This window comes from Fusarium solani (genome assembly GCF_023522795.1).
Source record: "Fusarium solani strain SB1 chromosome Unknown bctg00000003_1, whole genome shotgun sequence".
In the NCBI taxonomy this organism is placed as follows: domain Eukaryota; kingdom Fungi; phylum Ascomycota; class Sordariomycetes; order Hypocreales; family Nectriaceae; genus Fusarium; species Fusarium solani.
In genome coordinates, this window is record NW_027072154.1 from 939,394 (window position 1) to 963,245 (window position 23,852).

At 52.8% G+C, this 23,852-nt stretch overlaps 7 protein-coding genes across 7 annotated transcripts; 1 reads left to right on the forward strand and 6 right to left on the reverse strand.

Moving 5' to 3' along the window:
- Nucleotides 1-600: 600 nt before the first annotated feature.
- Nucleotides 601-2,037, reverse strand: MRS44_005851 (uncharacterized protein; the record flags this gene model as incomplete). Its single annotated transcript, XM_046274735.2, has 1 exon — nt 601-2,037. The coding sequence occupies one exon, from the start codon at nt 2,035-2,037 to the stop codon at nt 601-603; it is 1,437 nt and encodes a 478-aa protein (XP_046140574.1).
- A 1,699-nt stretch (nt 2,038-3,736) lies between these two features.
- On the reverse strand, nt 3,737-5,117 carry MRS44_005852 (uncharacterized protein; the record flags this gene model as incomplete). The annotated part of the gene is made up of 6 exons (XM_046283804.1): nt 3,737-4,073; nt 4,134-4,164; nt 4,219-4,283; nt 4,333-4,450; nt 4,502-4,877; nt 4,935-5,117. The coding sequence occupies 6 exons, from the start codon at nt 5,115-5,117 to the stop codon at nt 3,737-3,739; spliced, it is 1,110 nt and encodes a 369-aa protein (XP_046140573.1).
- A 2,170-nt stretch (nt 5,118-7,287) lies between these two features.
- Nucleotides 7,288-8,905, forward strand: MRS44_005853 (uncharacterized protein; the record flags this gene model as incomplete). The annotated part of the gene is made up of 5 exons (XM_046283803.1): nt 7,288-7,680; nt 7,737-7,863; nt 7,910-8,033; nt 8,085-8,542; nt 8,592-8,905. The coding sequence occupies 5 exons, from the start codon at nt 7,288-7,290 to the stop codon at nt 8,903-8,905; spliced, it is 1,416 nt and encodes a 471-aa protein (XP_046140572.1).
- Nucleotides 8,906-9,121: 216 nt separating this feature from the next.
- Nucleotides 9,122-10,834, reverse strand: MRS44_005854 (uncharacterized protein; the record flags this gene model as incomplete). The annotated part of the gene is made up of 3 exons (XM_046274734.2): nt 9,122-9,397; nt 9,449-9,893; nt 9,951-10,834. 3 exons carry the CDS (start codon nt 10,832-10,834, stop codon nt 9,122-9,124), a joined length of 1,605 nt encoding a protein of 534 aa, XP_046140571.2.
- Nucleotides 10,835-11,641: 807 nt separating this feature from the next.
- MRS44_005855 (uncharacterized protein) lies at nt 11,642-14,044 on the reverse strand (the record flags this gene model as incomplete). Its single annotated transcript, XM_046274733.2, has 1 exon — nt 11,642-14,044. One exon carries the CDS (start codon nt 14,042-14,044, stop codon nt 11,642-11,644), a length of 2,403 nt encoding a protein of 800 aa, XP_046140570.1.
- Nucleotides 14,045-15,052: 1,008 nt separating this feature from the next.
- MRS44_005856 (uncharacterized protein) lies at nt 15,053-19,003 on the reverse strand (the record flags this gene model as incomplete). Its single annotated transcript, XM_046283802.2, has 4 exons — nt 15,053-15,116; nt 15,172-15,242; nt 15,333-15,476; nt 15,530-19,003. The coding sequence occupies 4 exons, from the start codon at nt 19,001-19,003 to the stop codon at nt 15,053-15,055; spliced, it is 3,753 nt and encodes a 1,250-aa protein (XP_046140569.1).
- Nucleotides 19,004-21,052: 2,049 nt separating this feature from the next.
- Nucleotides 21,053-23,653, reverse strand: MRS44_005857 (uncharacterized protein; the record flags this gene model as incomplete). The annotated part of the gene is made up of 1 exon (XM_046274732.2): nt 21,053-23,653. One exon carries the CDS (start codon nt 23,651-23,653, stop codon nt 21,053-21,055), a length of 2,601 nt encoding a protein of 866 aa, XP_046140568.1.
- Nucleotides 23,654-23,852: the final 199 nt, after the last annotated feature.

A 23,852-nucleotide genomic window follows, 5' to 3' on the forward strand; every position in this document is an offset into this window, starting at 1 on the left:
CGAGAAGCAAAGCCAGTTGTCTTGGCATCAGGCAATTGCAAGTCTTTTGCTCTCTCACAGTAAAACCCCCACGTCTATCTTACAGCCCTCCAAGGCTCTCATAACTGTAATTGGCAATACCGAAGCTGATGGTGGTCAGGCCGTAAGCTGAGCCTGCTGCGTGCTAAGCAACTGGGCGAAAAGTTCAGATGACAAAACGTGGGGAGAAGGTGACGAGTCACAGTTGAGGCGAAAACTGAGGAGAAAAGAGAGAAGAGATGCCAAGGTGCCAATGTGCCAATGTGCCAATGTGCCAATGTGCAAGTCGACTGGTCATCTTGTAGTGGTGGTATCAGCGTGAACAAGTCTCACTGTGAGGGGTAGATGCCAGCCAACTGGTGTTGGTTCAGTCCTGATTATCATTCTATTGAAGGACTTTAAAACACGTTCGCACTTGTTCTATTAATATACATCAACGACAGCACTCTTTGGTCACATGAACGATGCTGAAAACCACCAGGTTACAATTTGTTGCTCTTTCTCGACCTTGCGCCCAATTACACGCCTCCAACCGAACAAAATCCATCCCCTGCCTTGCCAACCCGAAACCAAGTTCCTTCATCAGGCCTTGCAGTTGAAAAAGGCAACCTGCACAGTTGTGTCATCTCGTAGTCGTCTAGCAAACGGAGCGGCAAATGCCAATCGGCCTGCGACCAACTCATGATGGTTTCCACCGAGCGAGTTACGCAGTAAACTCACAGCAGCGTTGTTGTCTTCAGTTGTCAATCTCTCCCCAGTAAACCTGTAGGTCACTCCCTTCCAAAAGTGACCAAACTCGAATGGTGCGTATGTTGGTTCCGGTTCATTTTTCGTGTCCCCAGCTGTTCTCGAATCTACCCACTTGCCCACGATATCGACGGCTTGCTGATTCTTGAGCGTGTACCACAGGCCATCTGTTGCCATGATTAGAAAGAAAGGCTTGTTGGGGTCGATCTTTGTAGTCGTGACAACCGGCTCGGCCGTCAGATATGGCGGAGTTTTGAAATCATGCTTGGGTGTCAGAGGTGGAATGCCGTAGAATCTCTTGACTGCGTCCTGCTGAAACTCCAAAGGCCACTTCCACCGGCCATCACCAAACGCGCGTGAAACCATCATGCCCAGAACCCGCCCATCTTTGACAATGTTTTCCTCTCCAGGGTGCTCCTTGGCAAGTCGGGCAACTTCTTCCTTGTTGTCGCCGGTTTGATCCACTGACAAGGGTATCGCCTCCCACTTGCCGTCTGCTCCTCTCTGCCCCAGAACAGCTCTCGAATCGCCTGTACATGCCACATAGAGGTTGTTGGTGGAGGGATCGTATAATGACAGCAGAGCGCATGAGCCGGCATAAGCAACGGCCTGTTTCTTGATTTTGTCCTGCAGTGGCTCCGTGCTCTGTGCCGTATCCAAGGCTGTCTTGATAATCAAGTTGTCGAGGTTCACAAATGCTGCTGCGATAGCGCGCTGGACATCCTCATCGGGTATGGGCTCGCCCGTCGAAGCTGGTTTGAGTTGGCTCAAGGTTTGCTGTACATGGGGTATGAGTTGCTTTTCCAGCAAGTCTGCAGTCTGCCAGCCAGCATGCCCATCGAAGACGCCCAAAGCCATCCACTGACTGCCGTCATTCCACGGCGAAGGAAATTTCCCGTGGGCGAACCTATCCTCGCATGGCGAGTTGGAACTCAGTTGTGTGCCGTCGTATCTGTCCACTCCGGGAATGTTTCTGACTCGAAAGGAATATGCTTCCTGCGATAGAATCCGCGTTACTTCGTCTTTGGAGGGGCCCGGCTCGGTGAGTAAATGCGCAGTTGGCGCACCGGCGAGACTGGGCGCATCGTCGTGAGTGGCCACCCACCACCAAAGTCCTGGCACAGCAACCGCACCCGCCATGGCAGCGTATGTTGCGGTCATGTTCATATTCGATCCCAAGCGTGAGGCCTGGTTTGAGGAGAATGCTCTGAGCCGATTCCGCAAGATCGGCTTAGCCGTCAAGCGTGCTGAGGCTACGCGCCATGGAAACATGGCTGCTGGTTTGTGACTGAATAGCACAAAGAGGAGGACAAAGGCCGATAGCCAACTTCAGGTCCCACCGAGTCGTTCGTTCAAAGCTCTGGATACCCTTCTTATCGTCTCGATAGACGTGAGGAGCAAACAGTCGGATGCCGGTGTACCAAATCAATATCTGCCGTGAAGTCAAATGATGAAAAGAAGGGAAAACAAAAACGGCAATGTCTGACCTCAAACTTGTCTTGTTGTGACCAGTCATGTGATCAAGCATGTGTTACTCGAGGTCATCTGTGCCTGGTTCTGACAGCTTGGCAGGACCCCTTGTTGATGGGGCCCACCTGTTCCTGCCTTCTTTATGGCGGAGAGCCATCCCTGGGCCTCAAGTGCTCACCGCTTCAAAAGTCTCACAAATGGTCGACACAAGGTTTCAGGCTTGAAATTTGGGCATGTCACTTCCTCCCTTGAGGTGAGCAATTGCTACTCGAGTTTCAGCCATGTTGAGCCACCTGAATCAGTTGTCGACCAGTTTGAGACAAACCTGGGGCCCCAGACTTGGCGGAAGTACCCATGGGTCTGCAGAAGAGGCGAAGGCCAATATGGTATCCAAGCACGTGAGGGCCAGATGAATTTTGTTTAAGCTGTTTAACAGGATTTCCGAGCGGACTTATCACCTGAATTTTTCAAACAATATGATGTGAGGCTGCTTGATGTGTCGTGCTTGATGAATTACTGAAGTACCACAACGTAAACCAACAGCACAGGTTAAGTAGAGGAAGGTTTATGCACCAGCACGGGAAGCAGCATCTATGTAATTATTCTCGATTAGGTGCTTGAACTTGGATTTATCATTTGAGCATGTAGTTCGCACAAACTGAAACATGGGACGAAAATGGGTAGATCAAGCACGTTGCTAACGATGTATGCGACGGGATGATAAGACTTTGGATAAATCAAAAGCTTATCACCCACTAACATACTCTAGATGAAGTTGAAAGAGAATGGCAATAGCCTTTCTTCGTGCTAATCGACGACGGTCACCAGCAGGATCTAGCTGGAGCTACCCGGTAGAAACAAGAGGTTGACATATGCCAGAGGATGTTGACTTGTGCTACATGCGCACAGCCAGCCACGGGACTAAGAATATACCAACAATCTATATAATCTTCGTAGAACATTTCACCCACCCTAGCTGCCTGGAGTTTTGTCTGCAGCCCTCACAGTGATCAACATCGCCTGTGCCAGAATCTAACTAGAGACGCTTGAAAGTGAATGTCACTCTGACATAGGTTCAAAACAGAGAATAGGAACCGCACTACTCTGTTAATAGGAACGCGACGATTTTCCAATGGCATGAGAAGAGCTTTCAAGTCGCTTCATGTTGAGGCTGCTCAAGTCACCATCACCATAAGCAGATGTGCGTCTGCAAACATGCACTTGAAACGAGACGGGTTGGAATGAAATCAATGGCATAGGTCCTAAAAAGTGCAGTCTCTTCGCTTTTGCTAAATCGCTTAGCACGCCCATCTCTATCAAGCCTTTGCTCTGAAACACCATTCTACCTATCTAGATACTCCTTCGCCTTGATACCCTCAATACATAATCATGAAAACGTCTGCATAAGTATTTTACAATGTTGAACAATATTCCAAACAACTCCAGCGTGCAAGTAATTTGCTCGCCATGTATCCTCCTTTATTTTGCCCCGCAGCAATGCTCATACTGGTGTGTGAATAGAAGTCTGGTCTGGTGTCTTGGTATGGTCATGTTGGAGGATGCTCTCTTGTGAGTCGAGCTCTGCAGCTCCAGAGCCAAGATACTTGACATTGGACATGTCTCTTTGTGTCGCTGTATGACCTTGTCGGCTTGTGCTGAGCTCAATATCCGATCGGTGCTGCCCCGTTCGAGAGGAGCCGTAGTTTTGATATCCCGACGAGTTATAGTGTTTATATCCTCCCGACGAGGTGTCGAAGGTTCGGCGGCCCATGAGGAGATCGACGAGGGGTTGGAGGACGGGGATGCAGCATGCGATGATGATGGTACTCGCTTCGATGCTGAGACAGGGTTAGCACATCTCTTGAGGTGTTAGGTTTGTGTGGGGTCTCTGTACTTACATTGTCCAGATGACCAGGTCCGAGGTATCATCTACACATTTGTTAGCTCTGTGAACCTTCGATACTTCTCAGCTCCAATACATACAAGAAAAGTCTGGGCTTGCTAATGATGGAAGCCGAGTACACTTGTAGATGGCGACGATGGTAGAACTAGACGACCATGAGCAACTGAAGCTAAACCGAGAAAGGTAACACATACATGGACCCAATTCCCAAAGCAAACGACAAAGCAATCTTCTTTCGAATGTTCATCTGCAATCGCCACAGAATAACAGCGGGGTACACGGCAAGGTACAGGTCGGTAGTCGCAGACAGTGCTATCGCGAGTCAGCCAAGCCCACGATGACGAGCAAATGACGCCGACTCACCTCCAGCAAAAATGGCAAAATCGACCAGGATATAGGGACTCCAGCACGTCTTTTCGGTGATGGAAAAGTCCCACTGGGACTGGACAGGTCTGCACTGCGCAAACAGGATGATGATGCACACGGCCAAGCTCAGCATGCAGCACCCGGCGAGACCCCAGAGGATGACCTGCTGCAATCGTCCAGGGTTCATGATGCGCGTCAGCAGGGCGACGACGGCTAGCTTGGGGATGCCAAAGGCCATGACTCCAAAGGGGAATCCCAGTATCGTGAAGAGGATGGCATCTTGCTTCTGCGACAGGGAGAGGGTATCAAAGTGTCTGCCATTGCCCCGACGGACAGCTATTATAGAGAGAGCAACCTGAGTCCATACGAATATCTATTCGCAACTCGCAATCAGTATCATTCCGAGACCCGACAAAGAGGTGAAGCTTACCACCGACACAATCGTAAGCCAGTCATCAAGATGCAAGGCGCCCAGGATCTTTTTGCGAGTGTACACCCTCCCAGCGACAAATATCGTGCTGAGAATAGACACGGTAAGTATGACCCCCAAGATGACCGGACCCTTGTTGGAGTCAAGGTAGGCCTGGGTGTGTGTTGGAGCTTCGGTCGTCATTCTCGCCAGCCAGAAACAAGAAAAACAAGTTCAAAGCAGGAAGAATGGAGAAACACAAAAAGAAGCCCCAAAGAATAAACCAAAAGTAAAAAAGAATGGAGGAACCAACAATGGAAAGGGAGGGGAGGGGGATGGGCGGTGGATAGCGCCCAAAGCGAGCACCCTGTGCCTAATTATGCATGTTGGAACGCCACGAGCATTTGCGCCTCGAGGATCTTCAGCTCGTGCTCCCTCTCCCCATGTCAAAATCCCTTCATATTCAGGTGGACGAACAAGTGGCCATTGTGCCATAGATCGACGCGGGCGGGCAGGAGTTTGCACAATGGAACGGTAGTTACCCGTCGAGGGCCACAAACTGTAACTCGGCAGATTCCTTCTGACTCGAGTCGGCCGACTGGAGGATCTTACAGGGATAAGCCAGGTATCTCATCCTCCTCATGCATGGCTTCAAAGCACAAGCAGCGCTCGGAACTCAGGGGAGCCGTTAAGCTAAGAACACTAGGGCGGCAGAGGACATACCGCTCTCGCTACCTGCGGCACGTCGGATGTCAGCAGCGAAAGGCAATGGAACATGAGCTCGTGGCAAGAAACGAGCTAGAGCACCATGATTAGTGTTGAACTCTGTATCTCAAACAAATATTCTAGAAGAAGCAGATATATCATACTCGTCGTTAAAGGATGAATGCTTTAAGCATCAGAGCTGTCAACTCCAGACTCCAAATTTCCCACCCCACATGCAAGCCACTGAAGATCAACTTGCTTCTGATCCTTAGCCGCGACAGCCGGCACATCCTTTCTCTTCCCCGCCTCTCTCCAGCTGCCAGAGGAGGCTTGCATGAGCCGAGACATGAGCTGGCCTGGCCAGACCAAACGGCCCTGATCGACACGAATAGCGTGATGTTCGCCCACCCCGGTTCTGCACCGTTAGTTAGCCCGCGGCTCACAGACCATCTGGAAGCGCGTGCCGAAGCCCTACCCCGGCCCGCGTTGCAACGGGCCAAGTCCTCTAGCTAGGGGTCCTTCGAGCTGGAACCAACAGAGGAATGATGCTGCGCTCCTGTTGTTTCCGGGGAGAGCCTCAACTGCTCTAGTGCCGGTGTGATGACCCTCACGCTATCCGTCCCAAATAGGACCAGACTGTGTCCAAACCGCGTGGGAAAGCTCCGTGGCTCTGGCGGCTAGTGACAGTCGACGTTTTACTAATTTGTCCTGTCTCTATTAGACCAGCCATTTTTGTCTCCAGTAAGCGCTTAGTGGACAGTTTTCCAATGGCTTTTAAACGGTCGTCGCCCTTTCATTCTAGACACCAACGGCAAACGCCTGATAAAAAGAGTCGAGGCTATCACATCTAATGCAAAGCATCGACCATCTTCTGTCCCCTCCCCCCAGGTCAAATGCCGTTGGCTATTAGTCTGCGGTTCCGCTGCCGACATCCGCGAGTCAGGGGTATGGATGCTGACGGGACCCCTGGTCGTTCGACTTTCGGGCTTACGCTACCAACATAGCACGCAGATCATTAAAAAGCATCCTGTTTGCTAATCAGGAAGTCGTCGTTCCAAGCTAAACCTCTTTTGCGCTTCCATGTAGCATCGTGAGACTCCCAAAGCTGATTCAGGTCGCATCCGGCGCTCGTCGAGTGACCAGGCCATCAAGCAGGTTTCCGGAACATTTACGCCTAGCTAAGACCATGTACACGTGTACCTGCCCCTAAAGGAAGGCTTGTTGCGAGGCTGAAGATCACCTAGTCCCGGCGCAACTTGTCGTCGACACCAAGAAACAGTTAGGGGTTCATCCTTGGCAGACGCTTTCCTTGCGAGCAAGTGGCGCGAGGTCCGTCTCCAAGATCGCTTTAAACTGTTACCTAGACGGTCGCGGAGTATGGTCCGGTGTCTGATTTCGAACGACATGCGGCGATTCTGTGCTACTATCTCAGGGGGGGGGGGCACCAAGAACCATGAAGGTAGTCATCATGCAGGAACAGGGAGATGGACACAAGAGCCAACGGACTGGTTGACCCTTACGTGGCCCAGGTGACCTGCAGACGTGCTTGAGTATTTCTATCTGCAGTCTTCTGTTCCATCCAAAGCAATTAATTAACCTTCTTAGTTGCATTCTCTTGCAGTAATCTACACACCTCACTTTATATCTCTTCTCCAAAGTCTTTTTTAATATGCCCGAGACCGTTCAACCCGAGACAAACAACCTCCCAGAGGTTGTTGCGTTCAAGGCAGCCGACGGCCAGGCTGGCGTCCAAGTCATCAACATCGACGAGGAGCAGAGTGTGAGCTCTGGAAGCGCATCTATTCATGACGGGGCCGAGTCTGTTACTACGCATGACCCCAGCGAAGACTCTGAGAAGTTTTCAGAGGAGGATGTGTCTATTGCCTTGAAGGCTACCAATGCTGACGCCGTCCCTGATCTGATCAAGGAGATCACGGCTCTGGGTGAGACCTTTGACAAGGAGGACTCAGATGCCAGACTGAAGCTCATGGCCAAGGCCAAGAGCCTTTGGCAGTCACTTGAGACCCCAAGAGAGACCATGCTCCGTCACTGCTGGGCTGAGGTGAGTGATAATACCTTCTTTGTCCTAAGTCCATGCCGTCTAACAACACATCTTAGCCTTCGCTTCACTGTGCCTTGACTGCCGGTACTGACAAGGGACTCTGGCCTTACCTTGCCAAGCTCAACGGCCCCTTCAACGTCGCCGAAGTTGCTGAAGCAAAGGGGATTGAGCCTGCTCTTCTCTGTAAGCTATCTCATCCACGTTGACGACACCTATGCTAACCGTGTAGCCCGTCTCCTCCGCCATGTCTCAGCCATGGGCTACCTCACCGAGGTTGGACAAGACCAATATGAGCTCAACAACTTTACCAAATCCATGGCCTTTCCCTTTATCAACGCCGGATACCCTTGCATGTAAGACCCTCTTCCAACCTCAACTCCAAACATGCCACTCACATTCTCTAGTTCTGGTGCATGCATCAACGCTCTTGGCAAGTTCCACGAGTACGCCAACAACAACGGATGGAAGGATCCCACAGACATCAGCAACTCTCCTCTCCAGCACGGATACAGCACAGAAAAGACCTTTTTCGAGCACCTCCACACCAACCCCCCTTACGGTCAGATGTTCCACCTTCACATGGGCGGCTACCGACAAGGTCGCCCTTCATGGATGGACACCGATTTCTTCCCTGTTCAGGAGAAGCTGCTCAACGACTTCGACCAGAGTGAGGATGCAACTCTTCTCGTAGATATTGGTGGTTCCTTCGGTCATGATATTGGAGAGTTCCGTCGAAAGTTCCCTGACGCCCCTGGACGTCTTGTCCTACAGGACCTTCCCGTTGTCATCGACCAAATCACCAAGCTTGACGAGAAGATTGAAAGAACAAAGTACGACTTCTTCACCGAACAGCCCATCAAAGGTACATGAGCCCAACCCGTCCTCCTCAACTCCTCTAACTTTGACTCTAGGTGCCCGCGCGTACTACATGCACTCAGTCCTCCACGACTGGTCCGACGAGACGTGCACCAAGATCCTCAAGAGCGCCATGGGAGCTATGAAGCCCGGCTACAGCAAGCTCCTGATCAACGAAAACGTCATCCCCAACACGGGCGCCCAGTGGGAGGCTACGGCCCTCGACGTCATGATGCTGACGCTCCTGGCCTCGAGGGAACGTACCCAGGAGAACTGGGAGAACCTGCTCGGCAAGGCTGGCCTCAAGATCTGCAACATCTGGACTGTTGCCAATGGTGTTGAGAGTCTGATTGAGTGTGAGCTCGCATGAGATGTTACGTGTAATGACTGTACCCTGTTTGAATTAGCTGAAATATAATCAAGCATTTATTATTCTATGACTCTTGATAAACTCTCAAAATTGTCTCCTGATTTTCCCATTACTCCGTCCAAATCGAACCCGCTAACATTACCCATTGCATACACTGTGACTAGTTCTTTTGATATCTGCTCGGTCTGTTCCTTTTGTCGTTCATCTCGAGCATGGTCAAGATACGTCAACAACCCTCCCATCATTGTTCTCGTCTTTTGATTCCGAGATGACAGCATATGGCCACTGTCTATCGTTCACTTCCAATTGTGACATCCTCTCATGCATTCGATGCAAGAATCTGGATTCTTTCCCGCCAACGGCAAGCAGGACGCGGGATAGAGTGGCCAGAACATCCCCAGAGCCAACGAGCATGCCATTTCCGCGGACAGAGCACGGTGTACAGGCAACAATGTCCAGCATTGCATCTGCTAGTCGGAATACTTTGAGTTCCTGCCAAATACATGAGCAAATATGTTGCCGCGGGGCATTTTATTGACTTACCATGCCATATCCGTGAGCTTTGATGGCAGCGCTCGTTACCATTGAAAAAAGTGAAAGCATTTCATGACCAATTTTGACTGGGAGAAACAGCGAGAAAGCCTGATCATCGGGATAACAAGACATCATAAAATGCTGCGCCGTATACTCCCACAGAAGGAGTCGTATCCATTGTCGCGTAACAAACAAGTCGACTCTTTGGGCCTCGTGAGCAGCCTGATTGTGCGAGTCTACGCACAGATCTGCATGATAAGACACCAGTTTCTGTCGTTCAAGAGGCTCTTGACCGTAGGAAGGCACTGTGAGGTTGCCTTCGAGATATGCAAAGAGCCGTGCTAGTGATATAAAGGATTGCATTAGGTGTTCATCGCCCATATCATTATCGAGATAAGGCATGACATTAATAGCTCGAAGCACAGATGGCAATCCGTGTTGAGCAGAGTATGTCCTATTATTAGAAATCAATTGACTGTTGATTGTCTGGGCTGATACCGAAGTCACAAACCGTTCAGAAATCAAAAGAAGCCAATAAACGCGGAGCCGAAGTGCCCGTTCTCTCTTGCACAAGTGCGAATATCTTTCAGGGTGTCCGAGTTCCAGTAACTGAACATAGGTGATCGCTTCTCTCAAAAAAAGGCCAGCTGTCCGCAGCTTGTTGGCGTTGGCGTAGTAAACGTGGAGAAAGAAAGGTATCAGGACGGAAGCTATGGAAAATGTTTCACGATAATCATACTGCTCCCGAGATTGCAGACAATCAGTCGCAAATTGGAGTGATGACAGCGTGTTCCGTTGGCTAGTGTGCTCTGGGAGTCGAAGCTGGGCTATCGTGGCTGCGCAGAGTGAAGCTGCCAAGGCATGAGATTCGTGGTCTTGGTCATTTTGGGTCATGTCCGAGAGAACCTTGTCGCAATCAACGACAGGCCAGGTGGAGTATGAATTTTGTTTGAAAACCCCGAGAAAGCGCTTGTAGTCAGCCAGGGGTAGGCGATAGGGAGGCTGTGGATTGCTTTGTAATGAGGGCGTCTCTGACAGTGACCTGCTCGACTCGGCATTTTCTTCAAAACTGTTTGCCGGATGACTCTCGGGATCCTTGATACTCCTCTGAAACTCTTCAACTCTAGCTTTCGTCGCGGTCCTCGGCCCTCCTTTCGGCCCACGCTTCTTCCGGGCTCGTAAGACGGTGCACTCGATGCCTCTGAGCCGGCACTCGCGGCAAGGCCTCGAATCCTCGCATTTGACGCGTCTAAGAGCGCATCCGTCACAGGGATTGGCGTTTCTCAGCTTGGATGACATGGGATGTCGTGCCGTTGATGAATTCGAGTGTTGAAGACGTGGCGGGAGGAAGAGAAGAGGTTCAAGTTGGTCTTGTGTTGCCCCACCGTTCGACATGCTCAATACGACCAGCCAACCACACGCCCATGTTGATCCCGTGAACATGCAAGGACCGACTATACCGACCTCGGAATATTCAACATTGTGCAACAAAAAGTCTTTGGTATTAGTTGGATTAGACATGCTTTGCTGGGATAGAAATGTTGATGTGACTGAAGTGGTTTGGAATTATTAAAGGAAGCCTCGTACCAATACCCACCCTAGTAGGCAAATAGGTGGGAGAGTGAGTTCGGAAAGCATGATTATTTAACTATCGTGAGAAACAAAGTTGAGGACCATCGTGAGCTCTAGTCTCGGGCCGTTGCAAAACCAAGCTTGATAGCCCGGGTTTAACAATACCAAAGCCAATTATGTTGCTTCCAAGATCAACATGTCTGACAAAATGGCAGTTGAACAAACTACTCGCTATGGCCCTTCAACCTCCCCTCTTAATCTGATTCCTTTCCTCTCCCTACCACATACGACCATAGCTCGTAGAAAATACGGGATCCCGTCCGCTCTCCCATAGTCAAGCTGCGAAGCGCTGGATTAGTAGTTGGGTCGGTGACGACCAGCGAATCCCCGGTGTTGTATGTTTTTTGCTCATTTGCCTATTTTCTTTTTGATACCCTCATTTGCTTCATGATTGCCGAGATCTACGACCATGCCTCGTCGGACGATGTGGTTGTGTTGAGTGTTGATGTGGAACTCCGTCACACTTGCAAACAGGTGGCAGCTGTTCATACCGGAGCACAGCCATGTAAAGTCCTTCTATCAATGTATTCCGTACTCTACCTATATCTACCACTCTTCTATCCATCTATTCTATCGGCTGTCAGCCAAAAGCAATTCCATCACAGGCCCAAGCAGCTCCTGGTCCAGCCCCAAGCTCATCAACTGCCCAACCTTGACTGCAGTGGGCTGAGACGACTGAACAACGCCCCAGACCTTTTCCTTGGCCGCCATGTCCATCTGGTAATCCAGAATCGCGTCTTGGATGCGCTTCGAGTGGTCAAGCACGCTCAGCTGCGTGCTCTCGCCCAGCAGTACATGAACGTACTCAATATCATGCTTTTCGCCCTTGGCCTTTGGGATCTCGACCACCAAGCCGGGGAGGTTGGGATACTCTTCAACCCAGCACTTTGCCTCCACATCTTTGGAGTTGTTGTCGTAAACCTCCAGGCCCTTGGGCCGTTCCGTCAGCGACACAAACCTGATGGTCCAGTTTCTGTCCAACGGGTGACCTCCGATCTCTAGAAACCGCATAGACTGTTCCCAGCGAAGATGGAACTCGCGATGTAGACCCTTCTCGTGGACCTCGTCGTCCTCAAGACTCTCCCACATGGTAAAATAACCATTCTTTCCAATAAAGACGAGAACTTCAAAGTGGTCAGGATTTCTGCAGCCGTTCCCGGGTTCACTCTTCTTGTCCAGTGGAATGATGGCACCCTCAGGCGCAAGCACAGGAATCTCGTTGATGCTTCGGTACATCTTGATGTCCCGATCGCCATCATACACCACGCCCGTGAAAATGTCAACGTGTCGACCAGGAGGTACCCAAACGTCAACCGCGGCGCAGTTGGTCCTCGTATCGCGAGGCTTCACGATCGGGGCGACCACCAGGCTCGACCCAAAGTAGTACTCGTTCGGCTTACTGTAAGCCTCGTCCCTCTCGGGAAACTTCCAGTACAGCGGCTGCACAAGAGGCTCATCATTCTCTCTCGATAACCAATTCATCGAATACAAATAAGGAAGCATGCGATGTCGAAACTGCAGAAACTTCTTCATGACAGCCGCAAACTCGGAGCGGTACAGCCAAGGCTCCTTGGACGTGAACTGCCCGTTCTGCGAGTGAAGCCTCATGATGGGAGAAAAGACTCCATACTGCACCCATCGAGCTGCGAGCTCATGATCGCGGTACCCGCCCATGTGGCCGCCGATATCGTGGCTCCACCATCCGTAGCCGATGTTTGAAGCTGTCGCCGTGAACTCGGGTTGGAACTCGAGAGACTCCCACGTCATGATGCTGTCGCCTGAGAAACCAACGGGATAGCGATGGCTTCCAGGACCGCCGAACCTGGAAAAGATGATGGCGTTGCCTTTGCCATTCTGCTGTTCGTGGTCCAGGAAATGATAGTGGTTGAGAAGCCAAAGAGGATCGAGACCAACGACCCTCGAGTACGGCCCCTGCTGCCAATCAATCCACCAAAAGTCGCACCCATCATTCTCAAGGCTGCGATGAAGGGTGTTCAAGTAAGAGTGCATAAACTTGGGATCGACAGGGTTGAACAAGATCGGCGCCCGAGTAGAAGTGTCGTGTCCAAGATCCTTGGCCATCTCCTCATACAAATCCTCATGGTGATGAACTCCAGCGTGAGGATGGTCATTCAGAGTAACCTTGAGCTTCTTCTCATGCAAAGCCCTGGCGAAAGCCTTTGGATCCTTGAACAGCTTCTTGTTCCATGTGTAGCCCGTCCACCCGGCGTGAGGGATGTGGTCACCGTGAACCTCGTGCCAGTCCATGTCGATAACAGCCACACTCAACGGAACCGCCTCCTTCTCAAACTTGTCCATGAGCTGCAGGTACTGCTCGTCTGTGTAGGGATAATATCGGCTCCACCAGTTGCCCAACGCCCAGCGCGGCAGAAGCGGCTGCTTGCCCGAGATGGCAAAGAAAGACTTCATGGCGAGCTTGTAGTCGTGGCCGTAGCAGAATAGATAGCCATCAATGCGGTCTCCAGGTCTCCGAGGCGACGCCAGCCCAGCCCCGTCCAACAGCATCGACTTGCTGTCATCGAGAACAGAGTACCCAGCTCGAGACAGAATACCAGGCTCTAATTCGCAGCGTCCATTAACCTCATCAAGAGTCCTCGCCGTCCCGCCCAGGTTCTGAGGAACCTCTCCATACCGCCAATCAGCACCCCAAAGCGTATTCTTGTTGCTGAAGCTGACAACCAGGCCGTATCGGTCGAAGCGCTTCTTGTTATAAGTGACCTGGAACGAAGAGGTCCTTATCTCAAGCTGCTCATCCGTATCCGACACTGAGAACTCGGGGGTCGGAAACTGCCGATTGAGGGCAAACGTCGAGGGACGGTCCTCAAAGACGCCGTCTTCAGACCATTCGTATCGGAGAACCGTGTCATTGATCAGGGTGAAGCGGAAGTGGTCGCCGGCCACGATAGAAGCCGACTTTGCGACAGGCTCACACGGAATGGTGTACTTGTCCATGTTTCTCTCGATCAACAGTCGTGTCAATTCTTGAGATCAATGAATGCTCCCCCGCCAGATGCGAGAGCAGCAAGCCTTCAAGTACCCCGACTCTCTTCTCCACAGTGATTGAGCTGAATGCAGTGGAGAGATGGCTGTGCTCACCCGTCTGCAAGCATCATTGGCAGAGTTCGAGCCTCCGGTGAAATTATTCGCCAGAGGCGTGAGAGAGAACGGCGACCTGCATATTCACCCAACGTCACCATGGCGCCAACGTTTTTCTACGTACGCCAGATAAGCAGGCTTTGTCGCAATGGTTGAGTGATGTGCTGATCTCTCTTGTCTCCGCTCTTGGGGTGAACTCTTCGGCATGACTTGCTATTGGTTGGCGTGTCTCAGGTGAGGCTAGAGCGTGGAGATGTGGTGTTGAGGGCGGTGCGATTCCCCTGACACTCCATCAGCTAACTATTGCCTCACGGGCCAATGAACGACAGTATTAGACGAATACCTTCTCTAGAAACCTTGTAAAGACTTCATGTTGATTGAACCAGACATGGCCGGCAGTCTCGAGGATGCTGCAGGCCAAGACGCCACACTGCGACAAACAGTCATATCTCGGACCGACATCAACTCGACAAGATAGAGCAAGTCCTGTATTCTTCGATGAATAGCAGTCACATAAACAAAGGGCACTATCAAGTGAAATGACAAGGCATGGGGTATCGTCGTTCCTCAGACACAGTCGTACATACATGGATGCTATCCTGTGTCTCCAAAAACATACCGAGACAACATCTGCTCCTTCATGCCATTCTCCTCTCCTCTCTTCCACCCGCCCATTCAATCCTCATCCGTGCCCCGTATCCCAAACCCTCTTCCCGGCATTGGTTGTGTAATAAAGGCAATAAGCAAAATTGCAGCTCTCGTGTCATAGCATGAGGCCGCGGGTATTACAGAGAACTAGATTGTAAAAAAGACAACACACTGCGAGCTTGCATCGGATTGGATGGTGGCGTTTGTTTAGGTACTTTAGTTGTACTGTCGGTCAGAGCCCAGAGCGGGCGACTTGACGTCCGTGATCGACTTCAACAGCCTAAAGTTGTGTTAGTTGACATGAATCTAATCATCAGCCTCCCAGGACTACTTACTGCAAGTTACGATCCCTCATCTCCCTATCGAGGGTATCCATTTGCTTGGCCGTCAGTCTAGCCTTACTTATCTGTAGTCAACATGTTAGCCTCCAGTTCACTTCACTCCTGCATGACAGCAAAGAAATCATGCCGGTGCATCATGCAAGGGGCTTTCGCACCGAAGCAAGTGCTACTGAGGAATGATCATCAATCTCCTCACCTTCCGCCGCATCATCCTTCGCAGCGGCGGCGTCGTCGCCCTCCTCTGCGTTGGCAAATCTGCTGGCTGCGAGTCCCTTAGGCTTGGCGATGGCGGCGTTGGCCTGGCAATGTGTCAGTTTTAGTCTGTCTTATAAACACGCCTGGCTGAGCTCACCTTGGCCTCAGCGATCTCGGCATCCTTGACCTTGATCTGGGCCTCGAGGACCTCCACCTGCTTCTCTCCATCCTCAACCTTGGCCACCACCTCAGCAAGCTTCGCCTCCAGATCCTTGGCCGTCTTCTGGGCCTCCTCGGCAATGCCAGTCAGGCTGTCGTGCATGTCCTGGTAGTCGGCCTTGGCGGTCTTTTGCTTAGCCTCAGCCTCAGCCTTTACAGCCTCAAGGTCCTTCTGGGCAAGGGCCAAGTCGTCCTTGAGGGTTGAAAGCTGAGTCTGAGCAGCAGTCAGATCTCCCTGTGCACTCTCGTAGCGACCAGTGGTTGACTTGAGCTCGGCATCAACGCCAGCAAGGGCATCCTCGTGGAACTTCTTCATCGTGGCGATCTCCCTCTTCAGGGCATCCACCTCAGAAGTATCAGGCTTGACGTTCCTTGCCTCCTCAAGCTCAGCAAGTGCTGTGAATCGCTCCGTCTTCTCCTGGGCCAGCTGGTGGGACAGCTCCTCAACCTCAACCTGAGCCTTCTGGAGTTCAGCCTCCAGACCTTGGTTGGTCTCCGTCAACTTCTCAATCTTGCTCTCCAGCTGAGTATCGTTGTTTCGGTGCTGCGTCATCATATCATCGATCGACTTGGTGTGATTGGCAGTCAGCTCCTCCAGCTCCTTCTTTGCCTCAGCGCCCTCATTCTTCATCCGCTCCAGGACCTCGCCGTTGAAGGACAGGAGCTTCTCAACCTCAGCAGCGTGTTCTTGCTCAAGTTCGAAGCGAGCCTCATCAATGGCCTGCTTCTTGGAAGCCTGCGCCTTCTCAAGCTCATCCTTGGCGTTCTGGAGCTCGGCCTTCAAGCTGGCCAACTCCTCAGCGTGCTTCTTATCATCCGCGCTCTGAGCCTCCAGTTGGCTCTTCAATGCCAGGATCTCCTCGCTGTGGGCCTTTTCAGTCGCTTCTCTAGCAGCCTGGTGCTCAGCCTCGAGGGCGGCAATCTTGGCCGCCTGAGCGTCGTTGCCAGCAGTCTTCGCGGCCTCAATCTCTTCCAGAGCCTTGGCCAAGGCCTCGGCGTGCGCCTTGTCACTCGCTTCCTTGTCAGCCTCGGCCTTGGCCTTCAGGGCCTCCAGCTCAGCTGCGTGAGTAGCATCGCCTGCCTCCCGAGCATCATCCAGCTCAGCCTTCAACTTGGCAATCTCAGTGGCATGAGCGACCTCGCCAGCTTCTCGGGCCTCGTCGAGCTCAGCCTTGAGCTTAGCAATCTCGGTAGCATGGGCGGTCTCGCTCCCTTCCTTGGCAGTAGCCAGTTCAGATGCGTGGCCAGCGACGAGGTTCTCCTTCTCCTCAGTATGTTCCTTCTTGAGTGTCTCCAGAACGCTGGCGTGAGCAGCCTTGAGAGCCTCGAGCTCGTCGGTGTGCGTGGACGCGCCCTCGGTCTTCAGAATCTCCAGCTGCTTGGCGTGGCTCTCCTTCAGGGACTCAATCTCGGCAATGCGGGTATCCCGGTCGGCGGCCGCAGTGTTCTTGGAAGACTCGAGCTCCTCAGCATGGCTGGCACGAAGGGCATCAAGGTTCTTCTGGTGCTCGGCTTGCTTCTCCTCCAAAGCAGCGACAGCAGCAGCGTGCTCAGCCTTAGCAGCCTCGAGGGCCTTGGCGTGGCCCTCGGCAGCCTCCGAAGTGGAGGTCTTGAGCTCGTTGTGCTGGTCTTCAAGTTCCTTGTGCTGACCCTCAAGCTCCTCAAACTTGCGCTTGAAGAAGGCGTCTCCTCGGAGAGACTCAATCTCCTGCTCGTAATCCTGGGAAATGCTCTTCATTCGCTCTTCCTGCATCTCCTTGACCTTGACAATCTCCTCCTCCTTCTCAGCGAGAGCCTTCTGGGCCTCCTCGGCCTGAGCCTTGGCAGCAGTAGCCTCCTCCTGGGCCTTGGTAAGATCCTGCTTGGCCGCCTCAAGTTCAGTCTCCTTCTCAGCAAGGCTGCTCTGAAGCTTGCTAATCTCGTCGTTAAGAGACGCGACCTCGGCCTTGGCCGTCTGAGCAGTCGTCTCGGCAAGCGCGAGGGCAACCTTGGTGTCAGCAACCTGGGCCTCAAGGGCGGCAATCTTGGCCGTGTGGGCCTCCTGCTCAGACTTGAGCTTGTCGTCGCTGGCGGACTCAAGGGCAGACTGAGATGCAGTCAGTTCGTCGATCTTCTTCTGCAGCTCAGCAGTAGCGGCCTCGTGGCTGGCCTTGAGATCCGCCAGAGCAGTCTCGTGGGAGGAAACATCGGCCTGATCCTTGTCGTGCTCCTCCTTGTGCTTAGTCTCCAAGGCCTCGATGGCAGATGTCTTCTGGGCCTCAAGAGAGGTCTTGAGCTCCTCAATCTGGGAAGCGTGCTCGTCAATGGCCTTCTGGAGTTCTTCCTTGCTAGATGCAAGCTTCTCTTCGCTCTCGGCTTGGGCGGTCTCAAGCTGCTTCTTCAGTGACTCAAGCTCGCTCTCAGTAGTCTCCTTGGCGGCCACTGCAACGTCAAGCTCTGTCTGGAGCTTCTCAAGCTCAGCTTGCGCAGTCTCGAGCTTCTCGTTCGCCTCTGACACTTGTCCCGTCAGGGCAGCAACAGCCGACTCATGCTCAGCCTTAATAGCAGCAAGGTCCTCACCAATGGTATGGGAACCTGTATCGTCACCTGCCGCCTTGTGGACCTGCTCAGTGAGTTCGGCAAGCTTCTCCTCCGAGGTCTTCACCTCAGCCTTTAGGGCTTCAATCTCGTGCTCGCTCTCAGCCAGCTTAGCCTTGAGCGACTCAATCTCCTTGGTAGCCTCCGAAGAAGCGGAAGTGGGTCGAGTCGCGGTGCGAGAGGCAGTCAAAGGGCCCGAAGTAGACAGGCGCTTTCGGGCATCGCTAGTAGGGGTGGCACTCGCTGTTCGAGTGGCAGTAGTTCGTGTCGCCGTGGGGGGATGGGCGGTCGAGGTTCGGGTGCTTGTCGCGGTCCGCGGCGTCGTGGTCGTCGTGGTTCCGGGTCTTCGTGTCGCAGTAGCTGAGCCAGTAGCGGAGCTAAGAGGCCTCCTCTCGGCTGCCTTGCCAGGGCTGGACATGATAGAACTCGTCCTGCGAGCCGAAGCGCTCGAGGTGGTCGACTTCTTGTCGTCTTCGCTCGCGCTCATACTGAGCCTGCTCTTGTGGCTCGCGGTCGAGGTCGACGAGGTCGCGGTCCTGCGGACAGTAGAGGTGGGAGGTCGGGTCGGGGGCTTGCTCAAACCAGTAGCAGTGCGAGTGCTGGCGGCGGTAGGCTTGGTAGCCGTCGACGTCGAGCCTGGGCGACGAGTAGCGCTCGTGGCCGAGGCAGCCCCAGGTCGCTTCACAACTGGCTTCTTGTCTCCATTCTCCTTGGCCGGCGTCTCAGGCGAGGCAGGAGTCGCTGCGTGTGGGCTCTCGGGCTCGGCGTGGGCCTCGGTAGGAGAAGCGACAGCCTCCTCGGGCTGGACGATGTCGAAGCTCTCGGTCTCGGACATGGTTTGCAGGGGGAATGTATATAAGGAGAGTTATTCTGCAAGATGAGAGAGTTAGCAAAAGGAATGAATGGACAAGGAGGGTAGATATGGAGATTGGGAGATGGAGCTAGACGTTGCAAATGAGCTCGTAGCTACCTCTGCCAGCCGAAAAGGTCGAACCACGCAGCTCGACCGTTCAACCAGGGTAATCAGGAAATAGCAGGGAAACTGAAAGCACGAGCTATGGAGCCCGACGTCAAGGATACGAGAGGGAATGGGATCGATTAATTTCACTGACCTCTTTGTTCGGTCCCCTTTTTGCCTATCGACCAAAAACCACGCTCTCTCAGCAGCGCAAACCGCGGGCTGCTAAAGGACAGAATACCCGCACGGGCAGCAAAGAAGAGGCGGGATAGAGGGGCAATGGCAGCGGAGCAGTCGAGCAAGGCAATAACGGCTTCTCTATCGACAGGATCTGCTTGCTTCCAAAGGAGGGAGAAGGGAGTGGAAGTGGAAGGGGAGGAAAAGTTGTCCTGTCTTGATGGGCTCAGGATATTAGACCGGGGTACGTACCTTACGACCCTGAGCTGTTCCATGGGGGGCCCCAGGCTGGCGCCCAGCTCTACGGACGTCCATTTCCACGACCGACTGGTGGAAGTGGGACTGTAGCTTGGCGCACCGGCCACTGACACCTGGCCCAGGCCTCAATGAGCCCCTGTGAAGAGCGGTTGGTAGCGAGCGCTACGGCTGGCATCCAGGGGGCGGGGCGGTAGGTCGGGTCTCCAGGGGTCCTAGCCCGTGGACCGTGGACGGCGGGTGGCTGTCTGGTTCCTGGTCCAGAGTCATCGAGATAACGTCGTTGAGTGGATAACGCGTCTCGGCCAGTCTCTGACACGAGCAGACACCCTTGAGTCACTGCTGAAATAAATGTTGCAATTTGTTAAGAGTTTGACACTAGATCTACACTAACAATTGTTTCGGATAACAACCCACCCGCGCTTCCACCGGCAAAGAGGCCGTTTCTCTGACCTGTCTCTGTCTGGCCCTGCATGCGAACGGCGCGCCATATGCAATGCAATGCGAGCCACCGCCGTCTTTTCCCTAAACCCAATGGGCCTTTATCCACCAAGAGTAACTGTTTATTTACTCCATACCATTTGGGTATGTAGGCCCTTTGTCGTTTATGACCGTTTCAGTTCAACTCTAGCGCGCACAAAGCAATCAAAGGGCGGGGTTCAACGGGTTGATGGGATCTTCACATCCAATCTCGCAGAGCGCGTCAGTCACGCGCCGACCCGGACACAGCTCAATAAAAATGAAGCTTGATTTGTTGACTTGTTACCACAAATGAACTAGACCAGCTGTCTCTGATCCTGCGCCATTCTTACTTGGGCAGTGGCGTAGTCCCCCTCATCAGAGCATGGCGCTTCAACCAATTCCAGGCTCCCGTCTACAGGGAGTGAGAGAGTGTGAGGAGAGACGCGACAACAACTCAGGCTGCGACCATGAAACACATTCCCCAGAGACCGACGTCGATTAGTGCATCGGATACTCGGTATGCATGCGCTGGCGAGGCCACACTCGTCTTGTCTGCCCTGCCCGTTGTGGACAATGATGTGACATGATGTGACGCCGGCAGAGCGTTGATGATGTGGCACGGCATCGTTGGCACAAGGCCACCTCCACGAAGACGTGAGACACGACACGCCCTCGCCCGTTCATGCATCGGCTTCTCTCCCCGGCATCAACGTGGTCGAACATTGAGATGGTTGAGATGACCTCTCTCATTGTATCAGGCGACAACGTGAACTCCAAGATAGCCGATTCTCTCTCGCAGGTAGGTAGCCATGTCCATCAATGCAAATGTCAGGAAGGCAAGTCAATAGTATATACGCTATAATCAGATCTAAACAAGACCATCCTATCAACTTCCTCTCAATCTCATAAGCCAGGTCATTTGTCTAATCCTTCCCGGGTATCAAGAAACCAGGGACAACCATCAAGGTCGGTTATCCCAGACAACGCCTGAAATCGCATAAACGCCTGTATCAACAAACCATTCTCATCGCATTACTCATGTCCATAAGTCCAGAGTGGTGGATCCGTTCCAGCCCGTTCATACTTACGCCGCACCATGTCCTTCAAGTATTTCACTCGCTCTATAACCTCTGCAGAAGACCTCTCATGACACACGGAAGCGAGCACTTGATAATCTGGGCGCCGCGAGCTCCTGATAGTTCTGAGCAGTCGATCATCTTCCCAGTAGTACCATCCATGCTTTTCAAAGTACTGGGCCTCTTCTTCTCGGCTGAGTCGCGGCGCATCGGGATGCGATTGACTCCCTGTTTGCGCTGGTCGACGCGATGATGCTGGTCGCGAAGAACTTGTTTCTTGCGTCGGTCGGTGCGATACCTGTCGTGAAGAACTCTTTCTTTGCGTCGACTCAATAAAGAGCTGCATCTGCCGGGCCCGGACATCTTTCGCTTGTTGCAGCTTCTTCTCACGCTCTCGTTGCACCACCCGGTCGTTCTCGATTGCCTTCTTGAGCTTTTCAGGCTCATTCTGAAGTTCTTCGATTCGCTTCAGGGCTTTCTCGATTTCCTCCTTTGCTGTCTCGACAGCTGGGCTCAGCGTCTCCCAAGCCTCCTTCTTCTTCTCCCAAGCTTCTTTCGTTTTCTTCCAATCTTCCTCATTCCCAGTCGGCTTAGGGGGGTTGAGTTCAGACCAGTTCAGCAGAGCCGCGCAGATCCTCCGAATCCAGCCTGAGATCCGTAACAGCAACTGCAGGGTCAATAATGTAAACTCGCCAGTATGATTAACAGCTTGCTGCATCATGACATCCGGGATATCACATCCAGCAAGGAATGCGTCTCTCAGCAACCACACGAGCATTGGGATGATGCACCTGTGCAACTTGGAAATGATCCGACGATTGTTGATTTGGTTGGCTGGAGCATCGTGATCAGGTCCTGGCTGCTGCACAATAGTCCTAACGTATTGCTCGATGAGGCCACCGGTCTTGGTGATTAGCCGATTGAATTGAGCCTCGTGCTCGCGGAAGTACTTGTTCTGTTCATCAAGTCGCGGCGATCGGGGGACTTTGTGGCATAGTTGCCATAGGCCATAGACGTGAGTAAGAATGACCTTGGATCGTGGAAGGGGCCTGGAGCCCTTCTTGAGAGCTTCTTTAAAGTCTCTCTTGGCAGATGCCGCGTCCAACTTTGCGTCCCTGTCCCATTTCCTTTTGCCCATCCACTCTGATGAGGACATGATGGTGACAAGCTTTTGCACCACCTTGCCCTGGATCTTGGCTGTCACGGCTGTCTCGTTTTCCTTAGGTAACTCGATCAGCAGAGAGTCTTCAATGTAGCTCGCATCATTTTCCGGCTCGGATTCATCCTCTGACTCGACGTCATCCCCCGGTGCATCCTCTGCCGGAGGCAGCTCTGATGGCTCCTCATCGGCCTCGGAATCACCATCATCGTATGAACCGTCTTGCTCTTCAGCAGCGGTGTTCTCTGCAACACCCCTCCTTCTTCCTCTGGGTGACCGCGTTGCTTGAGATTGAGTCCTTCCTCTTTTCCTCGCCGCTTGAGCTGCCGCTGTAGATGTCTGTCCCTGTTTCTCTCTTTGCTGCTGTTCTTGGTGGTTTTCCTCATCATCTCCCACAAATTCATACAAAGCTTTTTCCTGGGCCTGGCTAAGTAGGGGTTGTTTCGACTTAGAAGGCCTCCTAACTTGGGACCTCGGAGGATCTGAGCCTAGGACCGGTGATGCAGCCCTAGGTACTCGATAATCAGGTTCGCCAAAGGTTGCTTTTTGGCTCTGTCGTCGCTTTTGTCGTTTACCTGACTGGGAAGGTTCCGGTTGCGAAGGATCTGGCCTCGACTCAGGGTTGTCTTGCTCCGCAGGCTCGGGTTGTTCCACAGACGCAAGCTGTTCTGCTGGTGTACGTAGTTCCTCCTGGTCCTCGGCCTGTACCGGAGCCTCATCCACAATCTCGACACCTTTATCAGCCTGCGAGTCTTCAATTTCAGCCTCAACCTCGATCACGTCGTCGTTCTCAGCCTCAGCGTCATCCGCAGCCTCGGTCTCCACTTCGATCACATCCCCATTGTCGTATTGTGCTAGCTGCACTACGATTCCAGTCCGGCCCTCGTTCTCCGAATGGTACTCAGCGCTGTCATCGGGTCGGAGCTTGGGCAACTTGTGGATCTGCTCGGTATCCGGGAGGATGGTCTTATTGATATTCTTGAAAAAGTCTTGTCCTGGGGGAGCCGATTCGTCATCATCATCGTCCTCCACTTGGTCACGGCTCTGCGAGGGTTGTTCTTCCTCCTCAGCCCCTTCAGCATCATCACTATGCTGACGTTTCGCAGGTTGATCCTCGGATTCGCCAATAGTGCGCCGACGCTTCCTCCTGGGCGTTCCCAATTTCTCGAAGGTTTGATTATCCGTATGCGACCGTGTCTGGCGGCGTTGGCTCGAAGAGGGCTCCTCGGAGGTTTTCGATTTTCGAGGTGGTCGTCCACGCGGGCGTGTGCTGGATTCGGAGGCATCGCTTCTTATTGGTGTCATAGTAGTCGTAGAAGCACGAGACCTTCCCCGTCTTTTTGGCTCAGGCATAGAAATGGGGGCTGCTGCCTTGCCCTGAGATCGCAGGCGAACCATGATGATCGTTTGTTATTCCGGAGGTTGGGGTGCAAGTTTGCGACGACCGGTCGCACAATGTTGGCGACAAGCCGGGACACTGCTACAGGCTCGCAACGCTGGCTAATAGATGTTTGTTCAATGGCACTCGATTCGAATATGGGCGACGAGTCGGAGTTTGTAGTTGTCAGGGCATCTTTGCCGTGAATTGTCTGGGGAG